General features: G+C 35.7%; 1 protein-coding gene across 4 annotated transcripts in view; it reads left to right on the forward strand.

Moving 5' to 3' along the window:
* The window catches only part of LOC308199825 (uncharacterized protein), a 605136-nt gene that overhangs the window by 337430 nt on the left and 247499 nt on the right, over window positions 1-20207 (forward strand). The window contains exon 14 of one of the 4 annotated variants that reach the window (XM_080604496.1): window positions 2721-4813. The exons of the other annotated variants lie outside the window; for them this stretch is intronic. Coding sequence (XP_080460622.1) covers window positions 2721-2753 — 33 coding nt within the window. The 3' untranslated portion in view covers window positions 2754-4813. Of the gene's footprint in view, window positions 1-2720; window positions 4814-20207 lie in introns of those variants that run through there. 4 annotated transcript variants of the gene reach the window in all.

Here is a 20207-nt window from a genome sequence, read left to right on the forward strand (position 1 = left end):
GTCCTAGAGAGGTACATCTCCAGATGTACGCTGGGTGATAAAATGTATGGTCTGTGGAGTTATTTCTAACAGTGTTCCTTTCTCTTCTAGATTATCTTTTATAGGCGAATAAAGGATCTGGCCCTATAGAATTGAATGTTTTCTTTGTGGTACCTTGATGTGTTTAAGAATATCAGCACCACAGTGGTGGGCAGCAGTATTGCAGTATTATCACTATTTATTTTGACAATTTCATGCCCTTAAATCAAAAATGCATTCACAGGGACAGACATCTCTTTAAATTGCTACATAAATCTAACAGGCTAAATGTTGTGGTATACCTGTGCATTAACAGAATAGCTGAGTTGCCTAAATAGTGGATCATTTCTTTTCATGATATATGAAATCTCATCCGGTTAATATACTGCTTTAGGTCTCCCCAAGACTGACCGTGAGTTTTTGTAGAGTATGAACAAAACTGTTAGTGAATATTCCCTAGTTTTACTTTTCTAAACCAGTTAACCCTGGAGGAAATGTCAATTGTTTGAATGAGTACCATTTAGTGAAATGTACTTCATTATGTAGTAGTAGCATGATTTGTCAGCAATGCTAGAAAACTGTAGTTAGTATAAGCTCAGCATAACATTTTCTGGTGTTAGAAACATAAAGTGTCACTATGGGAATGTAAATTAACATGGGATGTTTCACACTGGGGGTCACTACAATTGTTATATAATTTTTAACCAAATCATATTAGCTTCTAATACTTTGTAGAAGCTCCAGTTAGAAGAAATTATTCAATATTCTGCAATCTAAAAGATGTTCAGAGCTAAAATGTCAAACCTACAACACACTTGTATGACAGAAAAAACAACAACAACAAAAAAGAAACTAGAAATTAGAGTTCAAAATGTTTCAGCATTGAGCAGTTTACTACAAAGGAAGGGAATTTTCATGAACAATTAAATCTATTTAGTAGCTGAAATTGGATTTGAAAATAGTAATAACAAAACACTTTCAGAAAGTATTCAGATTGTTTACCTTGATGTTATTGGTGACTTTACCCTTAATACTTTTTACTCTTTTATAGGAAGAAATCCATTGGATATCTTGGGAAAAGCCTTTTCTTATGAGATTTGTGGGCAAAACAAATAGGAGACAACGAATTTTGCTAATTTGGCTAAGCTGTGGAATAGGAGAAAAAGCTTGCTGAATTTGGCTGAGTGAACCCCACCTCAGATATCAGAGTCTTGCACGTAGCTAAAGCTCTACTCTCTCTTTGCAGAATTATTCTGTTTTTGTTTTCTCATATTTTACTTCATGGGCTGAAGGGAAAGAAAAATCAATTTAGATAATAGTGTGCCATCTAGGACACCTATTAAACCTGTTTCTTACCAACTAAAGATTTTGTGGATTGCTGAGGGTATCCATCTTTATGCCTGGCTTACAAAGGAAGTAAAAACTCAGTGTCATACCCAGTTAAATCAAAAGAATGTTCATGAATCACTGCAGTTAACTCAGGGTCAGGACAAGGTTTGAAGCAAGAAAAGAAAGCATGTTCAAAGAAGATCAAAAGTAGTTAGGCATTTTGGCTACATCATTTAGCTCATATATTTTAAGCATATGCAAGACACCTCTTTTTTGTTTTATCCTTTTCTGAACAGAGAAGAAATATTTTATTGAACAAAATGGCCTTTGAAAGACAGAATTGCGCCACCCTAGAGAAGGTGTAGAACACTTAGTTTGCATACATCAAAAAGTAGTTCATCTCTTCTCTTAAAATATCACATGGTTTACAAATTATTAGATTTCAATTATTTTGGATATTTTAGCACTTGATAGGTTTTAAACTGGAAGCTTTAATTCCTGTGAGAATATTTCTGCTAAAATATAGCCAGAGATAAGTCCATAAGGCGATATTAAAATGTTTCAGTGTACACTTCATGACCACTGGCCTTTGCTTGGTTGATGTGGATGAACATGCCAGAGCGAAGTGGCTTATTTCTTAATTTTTATTTATTTACTTATGTATTTCAAATCATAGCTCTTAGAATAGGTAGTAAGTCTTACACGTGAATAATCCTGTGAGGAAAAAGCAAGAGTATGAGTTCAGTCCCTACTGGGCTTGAAACAACCTGTATATATGTCTAAACAGTGAGAAGATATCAGCTGAAACTTTTACCAATTGATTGCACGTTCTTAGAAAATTCAACCAACTTTTACTTGTTTTGCTTCTTATAAAGTTACGTATTTCATCTGGAATATTATCTGTGCACAAATGTTCCATATTCCTCTTAAATTTCAGGCAAATCTGTTGACAATTGTGTGTATCTCATTCTGTATTTTGTTCTTCTAGGAGAAGAAAAATAGAAAGAAATAGCAAGAAAGGACATCTGATTTTCTGCACAATAATCAATATAGACACCTTGGATATGCAGCAGTTCTTAAATAAGAGCTAACATAGGTCTTGTTTTTGTAAAGAACCTTTGGTCTACAATGCTGATTGAATATCAACTCCTAGATTAATACTGACAAGTACTGTGACTCTAATCTGAGCCGTAACTGAGAACCTACAGATGGCGCCCTGTTTTTCACCATCTATCTGGTCAATAGTAAATTAAGTTTTATGAGTCAGCTGGTAATTAGGAATGGGCATGTTCATTTTTCCTTACTTAAAATTTATTTGAATGTTGTGGGATTTATGTTTGATTCAGATGTTATTGCATTTATGTTCTCCTTAGGAAAGCCTGCAAGATAAAAGAAGGAGTGAATAACAGGGAGGAAAAAAAGTGTTTTGCAAGAAACAAAATAAACAAAAACCTCTGGTAGTCATGCTACAGATAACGTCTTTCTCTATTTGCCAGCCTAACTTCAGAAGATATTCTTATATTTTGTCTGCTTAATAAACTCTATTGTATTAAAAGAGGAAAAACTAAATCCTTAAGAAAACATTTTCATATTCCTTAAATTGTTGCAGAACATCTTCCTGAGGTACGTTTTATTCTTTTGAACTTAAATCTTTTAGGATTTTATTTACTGCTTTCTCCTCCATGCCTTTCAAATCATTCCTAACAATTATTCCTAAATAATATCTAAACAGGCCCCACCAGGAGAGTGCTACACTTCAAAACACTTATTAGAATTCTAGCTCTGTTTGTTCAAATGGAAGGGCATCTATCAAATATAACTTGAAGGATTTTCCTTCCTGCCTCTTTAAAACTGTAGTCTGTGACCACGTAGAAAGTTCCACTTATGGTGTAAAAACAGAAAATATTGTCTTGGACAGTGTATGATGCATTGGGCAGTTTCTAAAAGCCAATTAACATAGGTTATCTCCTTCTGAAACATGAAATAAAAAGACTGAGGAGGCTTAGAGATTTTTCTCCTTTTTTCTCCCCTCCCCACCTTTAATTTGAATTTGTTCATAGAGTGTATGTATGGTAGTCTTGGGTTAAAGCACAGTATAATGTTAGGCTTTATTCTTTTGTGGCTTAGTTGCTGGAAAAACAGATGCATTTTGATTATGGTTCTGCTAACACATCCCAGAATCTGTTGGTGGGAGTATGGGTGCCTGGAGGCTGAAGATGGAGAAGGTATGAAGTATGGAGGTGTTCATAGACAGGGGGAAGAGAGAAATGTTTCCATCTATTTATGTAGCTGAAAGAGAATCTGAGAATCTTAGAACCAACTGCTTCGGGGACACCTGAAATGACATTTCTTACCTCAGTAAATGGCCTAAGTAACTGTTGGTGGCAAGGAAAGTTGGCAGTGGCTGTATTTGAAGGAAGACAGAAGTTGGAAGGGTTTCAGCTGTCTGGAGCTTCATAGGCATCTTGTTCTTTGCTACACGGCAGACGGGAGTTTGGCAGTGTTAGGACTAGCTAGCAGTCATTGATCAGTCAAAGAACAGCAAATAATGTATTACCATAAATACCTTACGAAAGGCAACATTTATATCATTGTCAAATTTTTCAAAGTCCATAAATTGCAACTGGATCGTGAAAAACGTTGCATTGAGGGTATTGCATCAAGGATTACGAAGTCCTAAATCTCTAGCTGCCCCTTTAACAGGGGAGCATGTTCTTATCTGAATTAAGATATGAAAATCAGTAGATGCTTTCTATTTGAAGGGAGGATGAAGGAGATTCAAAATACAGTTTAAATTTGTTTTTAAGTATTTTAGACTGAAGAAAAATATATGCATTTTATTTCAACCTATTTTATTTCAACCTAGTTTTCCTAATGAAAAGAGATTAATATCATCAAATTATTTGTCCATCTCGTGCCTAATAACTCAATACAACCAAATTTGACAGTAGAGTAATGGTTTTAATGAAGAGTTGAATAGAGGAGAAAGAGACAATAAAGGCGATACCATGATGTGAGTTCAACAGTCAGGCCTTGGCAGGGTCCACACTGCCTGTGCCTTGTTTGGTGCAGGGTGGGCAGAAGGGCAGGGTGAAAAGAAGCTGAGGATATTGAGAGACTTTGGAGGACACTGGGGCATTGAGATAAGAAGCTGGTGGAGACAATACAGAAGGTGGACTCCTACGTGTAAAAATGGATATGGTGTTAAACAAAGTGTAGGGACTTCAGGCACAAATCTGCTGAAGTGAGGTTTAACAAGTTAAATAGACATAAATTGTTATATAAACAATGAGACATTACTCCTACGTTTGCATATAAATATGTTCAACTAGCCTTTAAGTCTTGAAATTAAAAATTTGTTTTCCAACATAGTAAACACACATGGGAAAAAGGAGGAAAAAACAAAACAAAACAAAAAAAAAAACACTCTTAAAACCAGTAAAATCTTTCAGAAAAAGAAACAATTCCTACATCAATAATGCAGTGAGTTACGACTAGTAATGCAGCACGGAAATCTGAACAAACCTCAGCTTTCTTCATCTATATTTTTAGCTTGACAGTGTTCCTTTAAAGAGTAGGTTTTCTAACAAGTCTGCAGAAAGCCTGCTGTGAGGAGAGGGTGAACACAGAGGAAAAGGTAGGGCCAATGTATCGTTCTGTGTTATAGAAAGACAGATTTATGGTTTAGGGTCTGTCTTTATCAGGTCAATCTGTTTTGTAGATTGAGTATTAAAATGACTAGCTCTGGACAAATCCTTGCCCTGCTGAGAACATTAAAATGTCAAAGTTTAATATAGAGTAATGGGAGAGAACTCGACTTGAGAAGGAGATAAAGTGAAATTTCTAAAACAGATTTTAAGACTGCTGCGAACCCTTTTTGTCTGTCTTGAATAAGTGTGTTCCACTTTAATGAGATTATTCAGAGGCTCCCATCAGGTTTTATGCACAATTTTCTGCTGGTTTTCCAACAAAGACTTCTTTCTGTTTTTCAATAGAATTTCCCTTCTATTCGGATAACAGTAATGTCTTTATAGTTGATCAAATGTAGTCAAGTTAGCTGACAGGGAAATTATTATAAACAATTATTGTCCTGATTTATTTATTTCAATTGCATTGATATTTATTTTGTCGTTTGGCTGCCTTTTCAAGTTTCTTTTTAGTAGCTTGTGCAATCCAGTTGCAAGAGCTTTGCCCTCCCCTATCCCAGGCTGGCTGCATCTTTAAATTTGTGGGGTATTATTTCCCTGCTGTGTCCTATCATTCTGTCTGAGGAAAAGGGAATTAAAACCTATTCAGAAGAAAGGAAAATAGAAGAAGGGCAGGGATAGCCTGGTGCTGCTATCATTTGCATACCCCATAAAATTCATTTCAGCCAAGTCTGTTCCCTGTTGTTATGAAAGAAAAATAAGGCACATCTTAATTTTGTACTTCAGCCATTGTTTCTCCCAAGGGGAAAGGAGTTATTGTAATTCCAGCTTTGTGGAAATGTGTAAGGCTTTTACTCATCTTGTGCACAAAACTGATAACCCATGCAGTTGGGACTGCTTATTTATTTCTTATTAATTCATTTCAGTCTTTATAATTCAACTGAGCATTCAGCATTTGTAAAGTGATTCTGGAAAATTATTTTTCATAAGTAATAGTAAACACTGGCGTTGCTTCCTGGCAGGGAATGAAAATGATTCATACAATTCCCAGTGGCCTAATGAGCAGAAACAGGGACTGGAGCCATGAATAGCTCATTGGCTGAAGTTCGGCAGCAGAAAAAGCCATGTTGATCAGCTGTGCCTTGACTAGCAGGCATCTTTCGAATCAGTTGGAATTACTTACTGTAAGGCTTATGAAGGGCACAGAGAGAAGATTTGGCAGACAAATTTGGAGCAGGGGCAGATGGAGAAAGAAGAAAACTTCATACCTGAAAAACAAAATTAGCTGCAAACAGTGTTTTACTTTCTCCTATGTCTTTGTCAGGATTCGTAATGATATCAAGTTTTATATTCTGTGAAGCAATCCAGCGAGCTTCCAAAGTACGCTCAAGATTTTACAGCCTATGCAAATTCAGTGCTGTGAGGTCTGCCAAGTTCTTGGTATTTAAATGGGACTTCAAACAATTCCATTGTCAGCCATTACACAGGAAATTCTTCCTCTTTCTCTTGTTTGCTTTTAAGTAAATCCAGTTCCAACTTAATTGTGATTTGGATTTCTATCGTCAAAAATCTGCAAGGGAGCCAATCAAAGCAACTTAAAAAACATAAGTAAGAGTGGTAAACAGATCCTGAAAGTGAAATATATGAAACAAAATCTCATCAAGTAATGAACTGACACAATTTTCCCATTTCTCTTCTTTTTGTTTCACAACAGCTAGATTGTCAGATGACTCATATGCTTTGATTTGAAATAAGTGAATCTGCAGACACATCTTATTTGTATTGCTGCCTTTTGTCAGTGTGAATTAGCGAGGCTTTCAAAAAGCTATATAATTTAGAACAGTTTACAGTTGCTATTATACTGTTAGGATATTTTGTTTTCTTCACATCCAACATTATTGTTTAAGTATTTGTTGTGCTGTGATCCATAGGCCGTTGCAGAGAATACTTGTCTTTCCATTGGCTGCAGGAGACTCCGTATCAGCTTTTAAGAACGCTTTGACTCATTCCACTAACTTCATACTCAGAATAAGGCACTTTCAGCCCTTCTGTTGAGTCTAAAGAAAGCTCTTAGTCTGTATTCAGAAGAAAATAACAACTGTTTAAGTTTATGCACTTCAGTAAATGCATTTGTGTAGATGGTCTTGATCAAGCTGAAAGATACTTCCACATAGAGGAGGATTACTACCATGAGCCAGGTTGACAGGAGTGGGCTGTACCAGCAGCCTGAAGCATATTCAGTTCCTTCTAATGCTATTTTCAAACCACTGATATAACAATGAGGAAAAACAATTTCTGTATAAATTCTTGCATGATTTCAAAGGGAAATATCAGTCATTTTGGGGGGTAATTTCAAACATTTATCTAATAACTGTTAATGAAATAAGGAATAGAAAAAATACCTGAGCCTCATACTGTTAAGAGAAAAATGGCGAACAGAATGGAGAATGGAATACAGTGAATAAATAGAGTAAGGAGCAATGAAACACTAATATATAGATTTTATCCTTCTGCACTGCAACCCAGGTGGTTGTTTCATGTAACTGAAGTTCTTTTTACCAGCAGTAATGAACAACTGTACTTTAAAGTATATGGCTGTGCACATAACTATAATACTACAAGAAAGCCCATTAGCAATTACTATGAACATGAAAAAAGAAAAGACTACTCTTTTGCTATCTGCACATGCTAGTCATCCTGGCTAAGTGAGCTCATTAGAAAAACAAAATGGTTTTGTTTGATCATGGTGTAAATAGTACCCTACAGGGACCTCAGCAAGTGTTCCCTAACCCCAAAGCCAATGTGTGAAGCCCATGTTCTTCTCATGGGGTTGGGAAAATAATAATAAATAAAAAAATCACAGTGCTCTGCATACCACAGTAGCACCCTCCAGTTTCTCACTTTTTAATATCACAGTGTGTAAAAATGGCTACCAAATGTAAATAAAAGGTAACAGAAAATTTGTTCATAGGTTGTTTTCCCCTCCGTGTATTTTGGGAAACAAACAAACCAAAAATGCTTTTTATTACATATTTTTTATTACATACTTGATGTTAGCTGAGTTCCTGCCTTATACATCAGAGTCTTTAACATGCATATGTGCACATGTAGTGGAGAGAGCTCCTAAATTGAAAACAAAATTTTGGAAAAGGAAAACACAAAGTTAAATTTCTTTCCTCAAAAGAGGAGGCAAGCTCAGTAGTTTTCTCTGCAAACTGTTATTTTTATAATAGTGTTATCTTGATTTATTGGGAAGACAATTATGTTTAGCTGAGTCAATTAATAATTGAACACTTTCATTGGTTTTCCAAATCATTGTCAAACAAATGGGGAGGCTTTTAATTTTCTCAGCTTGAAAGATGACTTTGTTGCTCCCAAGGGAGTCCTTTGCAGCTTTTCCTGGACTCCTCAGGATCCCATCCTTAAAGCTTTTTTTTCTTTCTTTTCCTTTGTTTTCCTTTTTTCTTTCTTTTTCCTTTTTTCTGTATGAAGATTAGATTAGATTATAATAAACACATTAAATAAATATATAATTAGTTAAATATATATTCAATATTAGCTATTTATCTAATATATTTATATACAATATATAAATATTTATAAATAATATATAATATTATATATTAAAATATTATATTAAAATTATAATATAATATATACATTATATATAATATATATATATAATTAGATTATAATAAATTGAAATTGAAAATGTTTACATGGAAAGTAGTTCTGTAAGTGACCATAAATGGCATAGGTCTTGAGGTTGAGGAGAAGGAATTATAAAATCTATGGAATTTAGAAATTAGTATTAAGTAAACACAAAGAATACATTAAAAAACAAACAAAACCTTTGGGGAGATAATCACAGTATCACAGATTTCTAGGTTGGAAGAGACCTCAAGATCATCGAGTCCAACCTCCGACCTAACACTAAGTACTCCACTAAACCATATCGCTAAGCTCTACATCTAAACGTCTTTTAAAGACCTCCAGGGATGGTGACTCCACCACCTCCCTGGGCAGCCCGTTCCAATGCTTAATAACCCTTTCGGTAAAGAAGTTCTTCCTAACATCCAACCTAAAACTCCCCTGTCGCAACTTTCGCCCATTCCCCCTCGTCCTGTCACCAGGCACGTGGGAGAACAGACCAACCCCCACCTCTCTACAGCCTCCTTTCAGGTAACTGTAGAGAGCGATAAGGTCGCCCCTGAGCCTCCTCTTCTCCAGGCTGAACAACCCCAGCTCCCTCAGCCGCTCCTCGTAAGACTTGTTCTCCAGACCCCTCACCAGCTTGGTCGCCCTTCTCTGGACTCGCTCGAGCACGTCCATGTCCTTCCTGTAGCGAGGGGCCCAAAACTGAACACAGTACTCGAGGTGTGGCCTCGCCAGAGCCGAGTACAGGGGCACAATCACTTCCCTAGACCTGCTGGCCACACTGCTTCTTATACAGGCCAGGATGCTGTTGGCCTTCTTGGCCACCTGGGCACACTGCTGGCTCATATTCAGCTGCCTATCAACCAGTACTCCCAGGTCCTTCTCGGCCAGGCAGCTTTCCAACCACTCATCTCCCAGCCTGTAGCGCTGCTTGGGGTTGTTGTGCCCCAGGTGCAGGACCCGGCACTTGGCCTTGTTGAACTTCATACAGTTGGCCTCAGCCCATCGCTCCAGCCTATCCAGATCCTCCTGCAGAGCCTTCCTGCCCTCGAGCAGATCGACACACGCACTTAGCTTGGTGTCATCTGCAAACTTACTGAGGGTGCACTGGACGCCCTCATCCAGATCATCGATAAAGATATTAAAGAGGGCCGGCCCCAGTACCGAGCCCTGGGGGACACCACTAGTGACCGGCCTCCAACCAGATTTGACTCCATTCACCACAACTCTCTGGGCCCGGCTATCCAGCCAGTTTCTAACCCAGCGAAGCGTACGCTCAATCATTGGGAAAAGGCAATAGGAACTGTAGAGTCCTTAAAGAAATGCTACTAAGAGTGTGAATTCAAACCATTCTGTTGTGGGCAATGAATAGGAAGTGTTATGCCAGATCAAATTCACAAAATCATGAAGTTTTTTCTGTCATTAAATTAAAGGAAACAGGAATTCATAACAAAGATCAAACATAAAAGTATAGTTTCCAATAGAATCAGGTCTGAAGCATACAATGTAGCTCATTTATCAGAAGATATCAAATGACTTATAAGTCTAATAATAGCATGAGGAAAACCAGACAAGGGCTAATGTGCTACGAAGTGGAGCAGGAAAGCTTTATTTTGTTGTTTGCTTGCTCTTGATGTGGGTAAATTGTTCAGCTGTGGTCAAGTGGTAACCATAGCAAGTGGTGGGTAAGGTATCATCTTCAAATCCTGAAAAATAAACAAACAACAAACAAAACCACCACTACTTTGACAATTCTTGTCAAATTGATTCGGCCAAGTTAACTTGACCTGAGGAATTTTAAAGTACTTGCCAATGAACACAGAGAGCCATAAGTAGGTGCAGATGCTGAGGGAGTGAAAAAGCACAAACGTGTCTTGATAAAGACGGGGTCAGTTAATTAAATTTGGTTCTTGGAGAAATACTGAAATAAATTACCAAACTAAACATTTGTGGCCACAAAGACATCAGTGCAATTCAAAGTAAGTTTGGGCAAATCATCAAGATTAATAAAGTATGGGGTCATGCAAAATTGATAAATTATAATTTTCTAAACAATATTAAAACAAAAGGAGGTGCTGAGAGGCATTTCTATGGGTAGCTATTCTTCATACAATGTTATTTCTTATTTTTACAATAAAGATGTGATAAAATAGAGATACATGGGTTATATTTGCTAAATCTGTAAAGACACCAAACAGGGAGAGCGTGCAGTTTGTTACGCTGTCGCAAGGAAAATGGGCTGTGGATTGTTTAGGTCCTTCTTGATTCTTGATTCAGGTCTCTCTTGAATCTTGATTGATTATTCTTCCAGGAGAAAATGGTCTGGATGCAATTTTATGTCATGTCCTGCAGTGAACTTTGTATTGAATACTCTCTGTACAAAAATGAAGTAAATCCCTGGAATGGTTGCTAAATATAAAGCACAATACCGTCTGTCCTTTGTGAAGTAAAACTGCTCAGGTGAGCAAGAAGGGTGTGTTCCTTCACTTTAGAAGAACATTGAAGAGCTGTGTGATTTTTATTGATTGCTGAGACTGCAGAATGTTATAGCTAGCTGCTAGCTTGAGATCACAAACGAGGTCAGTGGCATGTATTTTAACTCTAAGTTGTGAGGTTACTCGGGGCATCTTTACAATAAAAGCTATTCTCCAGATCTTGTCCATAACACAACACAGAACTGTTGGCTGTTAAAAAGCAGTGTTGAACTTCATGAGCCACACCATAAATTTGAGATAAAAAACAAACAAAAATAACACACCAAACCTGTCCATGTTTGCGTAGTGGAGTTAACTTGAATCTCATTCACTTTGTTTAATGTATATACTCACAACAGTGTAGAAACACCTTCAATGAAAAATACCAAAGGATCAAACATATCTGTACTGTAAGCAGTGCAAATACTTCACCAAGGAAATACTTTTCTTTCTTCTTTATGCTATCTCTAAATCCATCTTCAGGAGCATTTTGTGGTGAACAAGGACTATATACAAAACAGTGGTCTGAAATGCTTCTGTAAAATACAGCAGCAAAACCTCTCAGATTCCCACAGAATCACTGTATAAGGCATAACCACCTTTTGCAGGCACATCATTCAAAATTAAGCCATGTTATTTCTTTGTTTTACTTTTTTGTTTAGGAAAGCACCATCACATAAATCAAAATTCAGCTTTGCTGCTTATTTTTATTTTGATCTTGAGAGGTCAGTGGAAATTAAATGTCCTCCTCTTTCTTTGAACAACTTCGGGGTTTTATTTCCTTTCATAAAATCTTACTTTTTTATATATAAATATTATTTTGTTTATTAAATAGCTAAGCTAATATAGCAAAAACAACAGAGAGGCAGCTGAAGAATTGCAAACAGAATAATTAGGAGATCAATAAACAGCTCAGTAATTCTGAGATGACTTTGAAGTGACCTTACATAATAAAGAAGCCTAAAGATGTGTAGGACATACAAATCTTAAATGATAGTTACTGTGCCAAAAGAATTTGAGTAGGTTGGTAATGCTGATTTAGCTGTCTTAATGAGGTTGAGCTCTGCAAGTCATAGAATAAAGGAACAGTGGGGAGAACAAAAGAAGCATACACAGTAAAGAAATACTCATGAAAAAAATATATATACGTGAAAGAAAGTCAAAAGAAATAATAAAATGAAGTAAAGAGGTAAGGACTGAACGTGATAAACTAACACATAGTGATATTCAACCAAAATCCCCTCCATAATTCCAGGTAAAGCATATTTCCATTCTGATGCACAGTATTTTAACTGCATATATCACAGGTAATGAGACTAAAAGCCAGGGCTCTTGCATAACAGAAGATGACACTTTCAGGCCCTCCAGTACAAACTTTGATTATGAAGGTGCATGCTTTCTTTATTTTATTTTGAGATCAGTTATTTGAGGTCAGTTAGGTACAGAAAAAATTCTTGGACTTCGGTTATTTTCCTGAAACACTTAGCATTTCCCCAAGGCTAACAGTGGTATGATTTGATTTTATTTAACTTTTCAAGTGATTCTGTTTTAAATAAGCAAAAAGGGCTTTTTACTGCACTCATGGTATTTAATGTGTAGTGTTCAAGAAGCTTCTAAGGGTTCTTTCCCTTTGCACTAGACAGACCTATTCTATAGAATTGCTGTTCTATTTTTTGTCAATTAAACAGTTGAGAAATTGCACAAAAAGACTTATTTATTTACACTGTGATCATTCCAACCTCCTCCTGTAAAGCCAATGCAACCTTTTCTGTATCCATGGTTGGAACAGAGTGTGTTACCTATGCCATCAACAGTTTGTCCAGACGTAACTTGTGTACTTTCACTTGGAGGAAGATGGTATGAACCTGCAGCAGCAAAAGCTTCCGCATGAGCTGTGCAAACCCAACAGGATACCTGTGTTGTGATAGATTGCCAACATGTCACATATTTTAGAGGAGGGAACAATAGTAATAAAAATAGTAATGAAAGAAGGAAAAAGGGGGAGAAAGACACTTCAGTTTCAAGATGTCAATAGGCATGTCAAATCAGCTCTAATTTGAACTTCTGTGTAGAGGTAGCCTTCAGTAGTCATCTTGATTGCTACTGTTTGCAGTGCATGGCCAGGATTCTGGTACTTGGCTAGGCAAGCTGTAACAAAAAATATCCTACTTGTAGTTAGGTACTTGGGAAAAGTATGAACTGTTTGGGAGCTGAATGTAAACATAGAGCAAGTTATTGAATTACGGGTTTATTCAGAATTATTTTCCAGTGATAGGTTTGAAGAAGCCTTTTCAGCAGAAAGAACAATGGAATAGGAAGATGATGTTAGCCTAAAAAAAAAAAAAAAGAAAAAAGTAAAGCTTCACTTGTTTTGCTTCTTGTGTTAGAAAATATAATACCAGGCAACCAGTACTGTGTTTTCAGCTTCACATTTCACTGTAAAACAGCACATTTTTTTTTCATTTCAGATGACATTTTATGTTAAGCCTATGACAGTTTAATTTCAGTTAACCACTGCTAACAAGGCAAATGTACAAAGGAAGCAGGCAGTCATGCAGTCATTGACTGTATATGTAAATGAAGTAATCCATTGTGTTGGGTCATTGTGGAGGATGCTGGTTGTTTAAAAAAAAAAAATAAAAAAATTCTTCCCCCAATCATTCTGAAAACCTTTCTGCATGACTGACAATTATAAAAGATATTGTCGATAGTTATGCAAAATTACAGGAAGCTGTAATAAATTGAAATGTTAGACTGAAATATTAAGTCACAATGTCTTTGCTGATTCAGTGTTCCACGTCTGTCTGTTAACTGACTCTATTTTGAGGCTTAACCTTACTTTCATTTTCTTCGTTTTCAGACACATCCTTGTTGTCTAAATGTGTTGTAGTTGCTGTCTTGTTGTTTTCAGAGGCTGTAAGGATATTCCGTACAATGCTGTACCTTAGTTAACTAGAGAACTGGAGATTTGGGATTATAATATACTTCTGAAAATGTTGTGCCACAGGAATGATTAATTTTTACATCTTTTTAATTACTGTCTGTCATTTAAAGTACATAATCCAATATTCATCTTACAGAAATTCTGGTAACAACCTCCTCTGCTTATGGGGCAGATTCGAGCATTTTCTGCTTGAAGTCCTGTCAGTGTGAGATCCTTTGTAATTTCTGAGAGCCATTGACTGCAAATAAGTGCCAAAACCAACGATTTAGTTTTTCTTTTACGTCTTTTGTTTTTATTTCCCCAAAATCACCTCAAAACACATACAGATAATTGTCACAAATATTTAACAAGGAATTCTTCAATAGAATGATTACTAGATGTTGATTTGGTTTTGCTGATGCAAATTTTATTCATTACTCCATAAATGTTCTTTAATTCGTCCTTGGGCAAAGAAATAGTAATGTACGGGTTTCTCAGTATATTAATGAAAGATTGTGACTTTCTGAGAAGGGTGTGCAAAATTAAGAAAAAAGAGTGGGAGTGAGATAAAGGAATAAAAAAGATAGATAAAAGGATATCTGGATAACCTCTGCCTTCACTAGTAGTTTTAGTACTTTTATTTCCCCATTGGGATGGACAGAGCATAGCCCCATTTATTTCATGGGACTGCTTTTAGAAAAATTGGTAAGAGCAACAGAAGAGGGCTACTTTGAGGAAACACTTGATTTTTCTGCAAAATAAAATCACATCCTTAAAACATGTGGAAAAAATATATCAAATTTGCTTCAAAAGAACCCCTTCTGTCCCTCTTATTTGTACTTGGCATCCTGCACTGAAATTAGTCCCATGGAATCAGTTATTAAAATCTGTATGAAGGCTCTCATTAACTTTGCATTGTGCCATACGAATGGGTCTCTTAAATGTATAGGCTGTTCAGCAAATGCTTGGCATCTTAAAAATAGTAGACTAGTCATTAAAAACATGCAATAATATTGTTATAACAATATGATTGTTGTCATGCAGATCATTTACTGGGCACTCTGTACATGTGAGAAATCACATTTGTGTGGTATAATCAAAGTCAATGACAGTCTTTCCTTTGATTTCAATAGGCTTTGGATCAGGCTTATTGAGAAGTACCATTAGCTGTCAGATGTGTTTTTGAGACGATATGTATCAATCTGATTAATTAGCAGCAATCTAAAATGTTTTCATGAATGGTTCCTTTAAATTCAGGCTCACATAAAGGACTCTGTAATATCTCATTGTTGCAGTTCCTCCTACAGACCTTTTAAATTCCAGTTAATTCCCATTTGATAGTAAATTTAACCTCCCTACCAACATAATTGATTAAATAACAGGGATCATAATGAAATTCCAGTAATGCTTTCTGCATGTAAAGCTAAAAAGGAAATAATTACTGTCAAAGAAACTTCTGGATTCATCTTTCTCAGATTCTGCTTCTTTCTGAATAATCTAAGAGTTTTTTCAATCTTTTGAACTTCTCCAGTTTCATTGTATTGCATAAATAAAGATGCTTTTTTATCACTTCCATTTTACAGCAAGGTATCACATAGAAGCAACCTTCACATCAGTGTGTTCCTATGCAAACCTTTCCAAAGACACAGTTTGTATCTACGGAAGAACCTGCTCTTTTTTTCCTGGAAGAGCATTTTGTATGTAGAATATTGACAACTATGTTGTCCCGATGTTAGGGCTGAGAAGCAAATATACTTTATGTTTATGTAACACTGATATTTGTGTGTACTGACATCAGCATTCATTGTGGCAGTTTTATTTAAGAGGAGCTAGAGGTCTGCAGATTTAAGTAGTTCTAAAATAGCAATGTATCTTCCAATTCTATCAGTTGCTTTATTGCTATTCTTCTTTGAAATGGGATCTGAAAATTATCCAACAAGCAAAGCAAAGAATAGACATTAGAAATCATTTTTTGCATAGAGTTTTCCTCTTAACATATTGCTTATTAGTTGAAGCAATAAATTCTGTAGCTTTCATCATTGTCCAATTTCAGTCTGCTAAGAAGCATGAAATTTTATCTTCATCAATAAGTTTTCCTTTAAGGAAGCTCTATAAAAAGTAATTACAATGAGTACTGTCTTTTTCATTAAGATAGCTTTGTTTTCATCGTTAAAAAAAAAAAAAACTAGATTATTATTAACTGTTTTCTTAAATACCTGAGTCTGATCATATTTTCTCTTTACTTTGTATTAGTGAAATACAATCATATAGAAAATGATCCTTTTACATTCTAATTGGTGAGTTAGCCTAATAACCTTTGCTTAAAACCTCTGTTCTTGAATATTGAATATTATTTTTTTTTTTTTCCTGGTTAGGTACACTTATCTCATGCTTGGATTTGCTTATTTGCATGAGCCTTTGACTGATTTTTTTTTTTTTTTTTTTTTTATAGAGAAAGATTAGGAAAGAGACTCTGTCTACTTAGCCAGTTTACAGCTAGGAAGTTGCTTCCCTGTAGTACCAACACACACTTCCATCACCATACTATAAGGGGCGTATGGGCCTTCAGGAGGAAAGCCCAAATGAATTTTAGATGTGGATTTGCATCAGACTTTCTTTTACAGCTGTTCATACCTGCTATCACCTCAGAGGAACATGCCTTTATAACTGCCTTCCATATGAATGTGTAATTCAAAGATTCCTACTTTTGATAAGGTGGTTTATAAAATAGCTCAAATATTCTTGTTACTCTGTGCCTCATCCTGTCATCTTCTTTTCATTGTTCTTCAGCTGACAGATAGATAGCTGTAAAAGGATATTTATGCTTGGTGTAAATGCTCCAGTCCCTTTTTGCTGATTTTAAGCGGTTTTGAAAGTGTTGTTCATACATTCTCCTTCTTCTCAATGAATGCACACATCATATCCTCACAAACCTTTAGTCTTCTCCTCCCTTCATAGTATCACAGGCGATAAATAGTGAGGCCCTCCAGGCTACTTATGGGAAGAAAAAAAGACTCACAGTGGGACATCGGTGTCAGTTTTTCGTAGAGTTTTCAGAATGTCATTTTCTTGGCATAAATGTTGCTGTAATTAAGTATTCTCCATGCAGCAAAATTGATTCTCCATTTTGCAGTTTATAAACTCAAGCATTTCTTTGTGAATCCACAGCTCTTCTGCAAAGCCCTGTGCTAGTTTCACTCAGCATGCTCCATTTTCATGTTACTAATAGAAGCTACTTGTTTAAGAGAAAAAAAGGACTATTGAAATATAATCAAAAACTATATGGGTTGTTGTTGTATTAAATTCATTATAATTATGTTGTTGGCATCCAAATGACTTTCAATGAATCTAGAAATAATGTCAATAGTAACAATTCTCTCAAAGGTTAAAAAAATTATCCACTGAGAAAGCATATGAATGATTTTGTCATATATCTATCTTTGAGTAAATAACTTTATAACTTTTATGATTTTTAGTCATTCCAAATAAAGACATGAAAATAAATCCTTGTTTAAAGATTCTGTTTACATATGCTCCCTTGCTTCCCACCCTTCCAAGGTACATATACAAAGAATAAAGTATTAGTCCCACAAAACTTTGCTTATGCACATCTTATATCTCTTGGATATACTCACATGGACAGATTAAAAGGATACTATGAGGGCATGAATCTGTATATTTGACTTTTTTCAGTAAAATTAATGAATCAGATTCAGCCTTTAGCTTGCACTCTTTTTATGTGTTGTATCACTTACATGTATTTTTAAACATCTTTGTGTCACTGCTGTTTTTGAAATAATGTGATATGCCAGTTCTGAGCTAAATAGTACTGGGCCAAGCCTATTCTTAGAAGTTTCTTAATCTACTTCATAACAACAAGTGAAACAGTCTTATTATAGGGGTAGAAGACAAAAAGATGATGGTTACTACCTGTAATAATTTGACTCTTTTAGGTACTTGTAAGAGACTTGGAAAAGAGGAAGAGAGTGCATTTGTGCATCCACGTATTCCCATGTATTTTGCAGAGTTCTGTGTTTTCAATCCATTTTAGTGTTATAAGTAAAAAATACATGTATAGCTTTAGCGGTTATTTGAAATTTCAGATTTGTATTAGCAAGCCAAGTGTGATTTAAAGTGTTCATGTACAACTGGTGCACAAATACTAGTTGCTTGAAGTAATTTGACTCCCTTTCTTCTCTCCTCTTCTCCTTGCCCTGAGAAAAATATACAGAAAATAGCTTTAATTATTTCACATCTGAAAAGGAAAAACAAGTAGAAGCATAAGGATTTTTTGATCTTGTTTTTCTCTGTTATTTGTTTGTTCTTCTAATTATGGTTTCCTAGCTCACAATTGCCTAGGTGCCTGAGTCCTAAAAATCTCATTAATGCAAACTGTGGGAAGAGAAGAACCATTTATATGCTAACCTATTCTCCAGCTGAGTCAGGTGAAAAGGTTGTAGTTATAAGCTTGCTGCCAATTTTTTAAACTGTTTCAATAGGTGAACTTTCCATTGTTCTTAATCTTGCTTATTTTTATTATTTTTCCTGCCAGGAAAAAAAATATGCTTTTTTCCTGCTTGAGAATTTTATGATATATGGGTACCCAATATTGATTAGTATCTTTCAGAGAAGAAATGTTTACTGTTCTTTTTACTTTAAATTTGGCAGTTTAGTAAATGGATTTCTGTTCACTGCATCATCTATCCAGGCTGTATACATTAGATGGAGAAATACATGTCTTCATAGGCCAGCAGGGAGAAATTACAAGTGAAATATCCTTGAGCTTAATTGCTGTAGCATCTTGTGAATGGGAATCCCCAAGGGGGAAAGTCTTTATCTTTGAGCTGGTCTCTTCATCTGCTGTAAGAAAAGAAAGACCAGTGTTCTTGCCTGTTTAGTAGATGCAAAAGAACAATTTCAGGTTCTCTTTGCTTCTTCAGATTGAACCAGATGAGACCTTGGAACAACTATTAATTTGCTTACAAAAAAATAAGAGTGGCAGGAATAAAGGAAAGAAAACTGAAGGAACAGAGAGTATGCTTGTGACCTAATGAGACCCAAATGCAGAACAGCAAACAGAGAAGACAGCAGGGGAAAATTCTACCCTCAGAGGGTGAGTTTGCAGTAAATGCAAACCATCCAGCATTGTTTGGTCTTTGCCTGCTTGCCTGCTTGCCAATCAGTCAGTGAAACTGGCTGCTAGTAAGGAATGATTATAGCTTTAGTTCCATGATTGCTCCCCTTTGCCAGAGAGTGTTCATTAGGAGGAACATTACTATTCCATTCTTTCTTTTAGTGCTGTAGGATGCTACTTGATTTATATATTTATTTCAGCTGTTGGGGAGGCAGGCAGAAATCTGAGAATTCATTCTAAGGAGGTCTGTGATAGTTGTTCTTTTTAATTAAATACTTTCAAAATGCCTTGAAGTCAACGAGATAATTTTTCTCCAATCTCCCTAACTTTTCTAACAAACTATTAAAAGTAATCTTGCTTCTAGGCTTGTGAAGCACTGTGGGTGGGAAAACCAATTACATCAATATTTTATTTTTAAAATTAGCATGTATTTTTCCCCCTATCAAGAACTGTTACATTTCCAGCAGTATTCAATACAATTGAGTACTGTTAAATATACAATTGGCATACAATGAACTACCATTTATTTTACTGTTGAGTGATTTGTTACAGTAGATAGAAACCATTCAATACCATTGACAAATAACTGACAGTTCATAGCTCTGAATTACTGTTAGACTATTTTTGTAATGAATGGAGACCTAATTTCAGCTCTATTTTCTTGTGGGTGCCAGACAATTGTGCACAGCAGAAGAAGAAAGGCCTTATTTATTAAGCCTTACAATGCAGTTTTGTCTAATTACTGCTGACTTGTCAGACAATAGTCAATAACCTTTGACAGGGAAGGTGAAACAACTCTTCTCACCTGATTCTTCTTGGCCAAATCATCTTTCAAGAAAGCAAAGCACAATTGTGTAACTGATTACTGAGAAATAACACAAAGTGGTATTGTTTTAGAGGTCTTTAGGGTCCAGCTGTGTTTTAGAAATAGAATTTTCCCTTTCTATCACAATATTCTGGCAAAAAATTAAAGGCATTGTGGAGCTTTTAGTCATGCCTGTGTTAGGAGTCTCAAGGGTCCACTC

This window comes from Anser brachyrhynchus (assembly GCF_964034855.1).
Source record: "Anser brachyrhynchus genome assembly, chromosome: 9".
In the NCBI taxonomy this organism is placed as follows: domain Eukaryota; kingdom Metazoa; phylum Chordata; class Aves; order Anseriformes; family Anatidae; genus Anser; species Anser brachyrhynchus.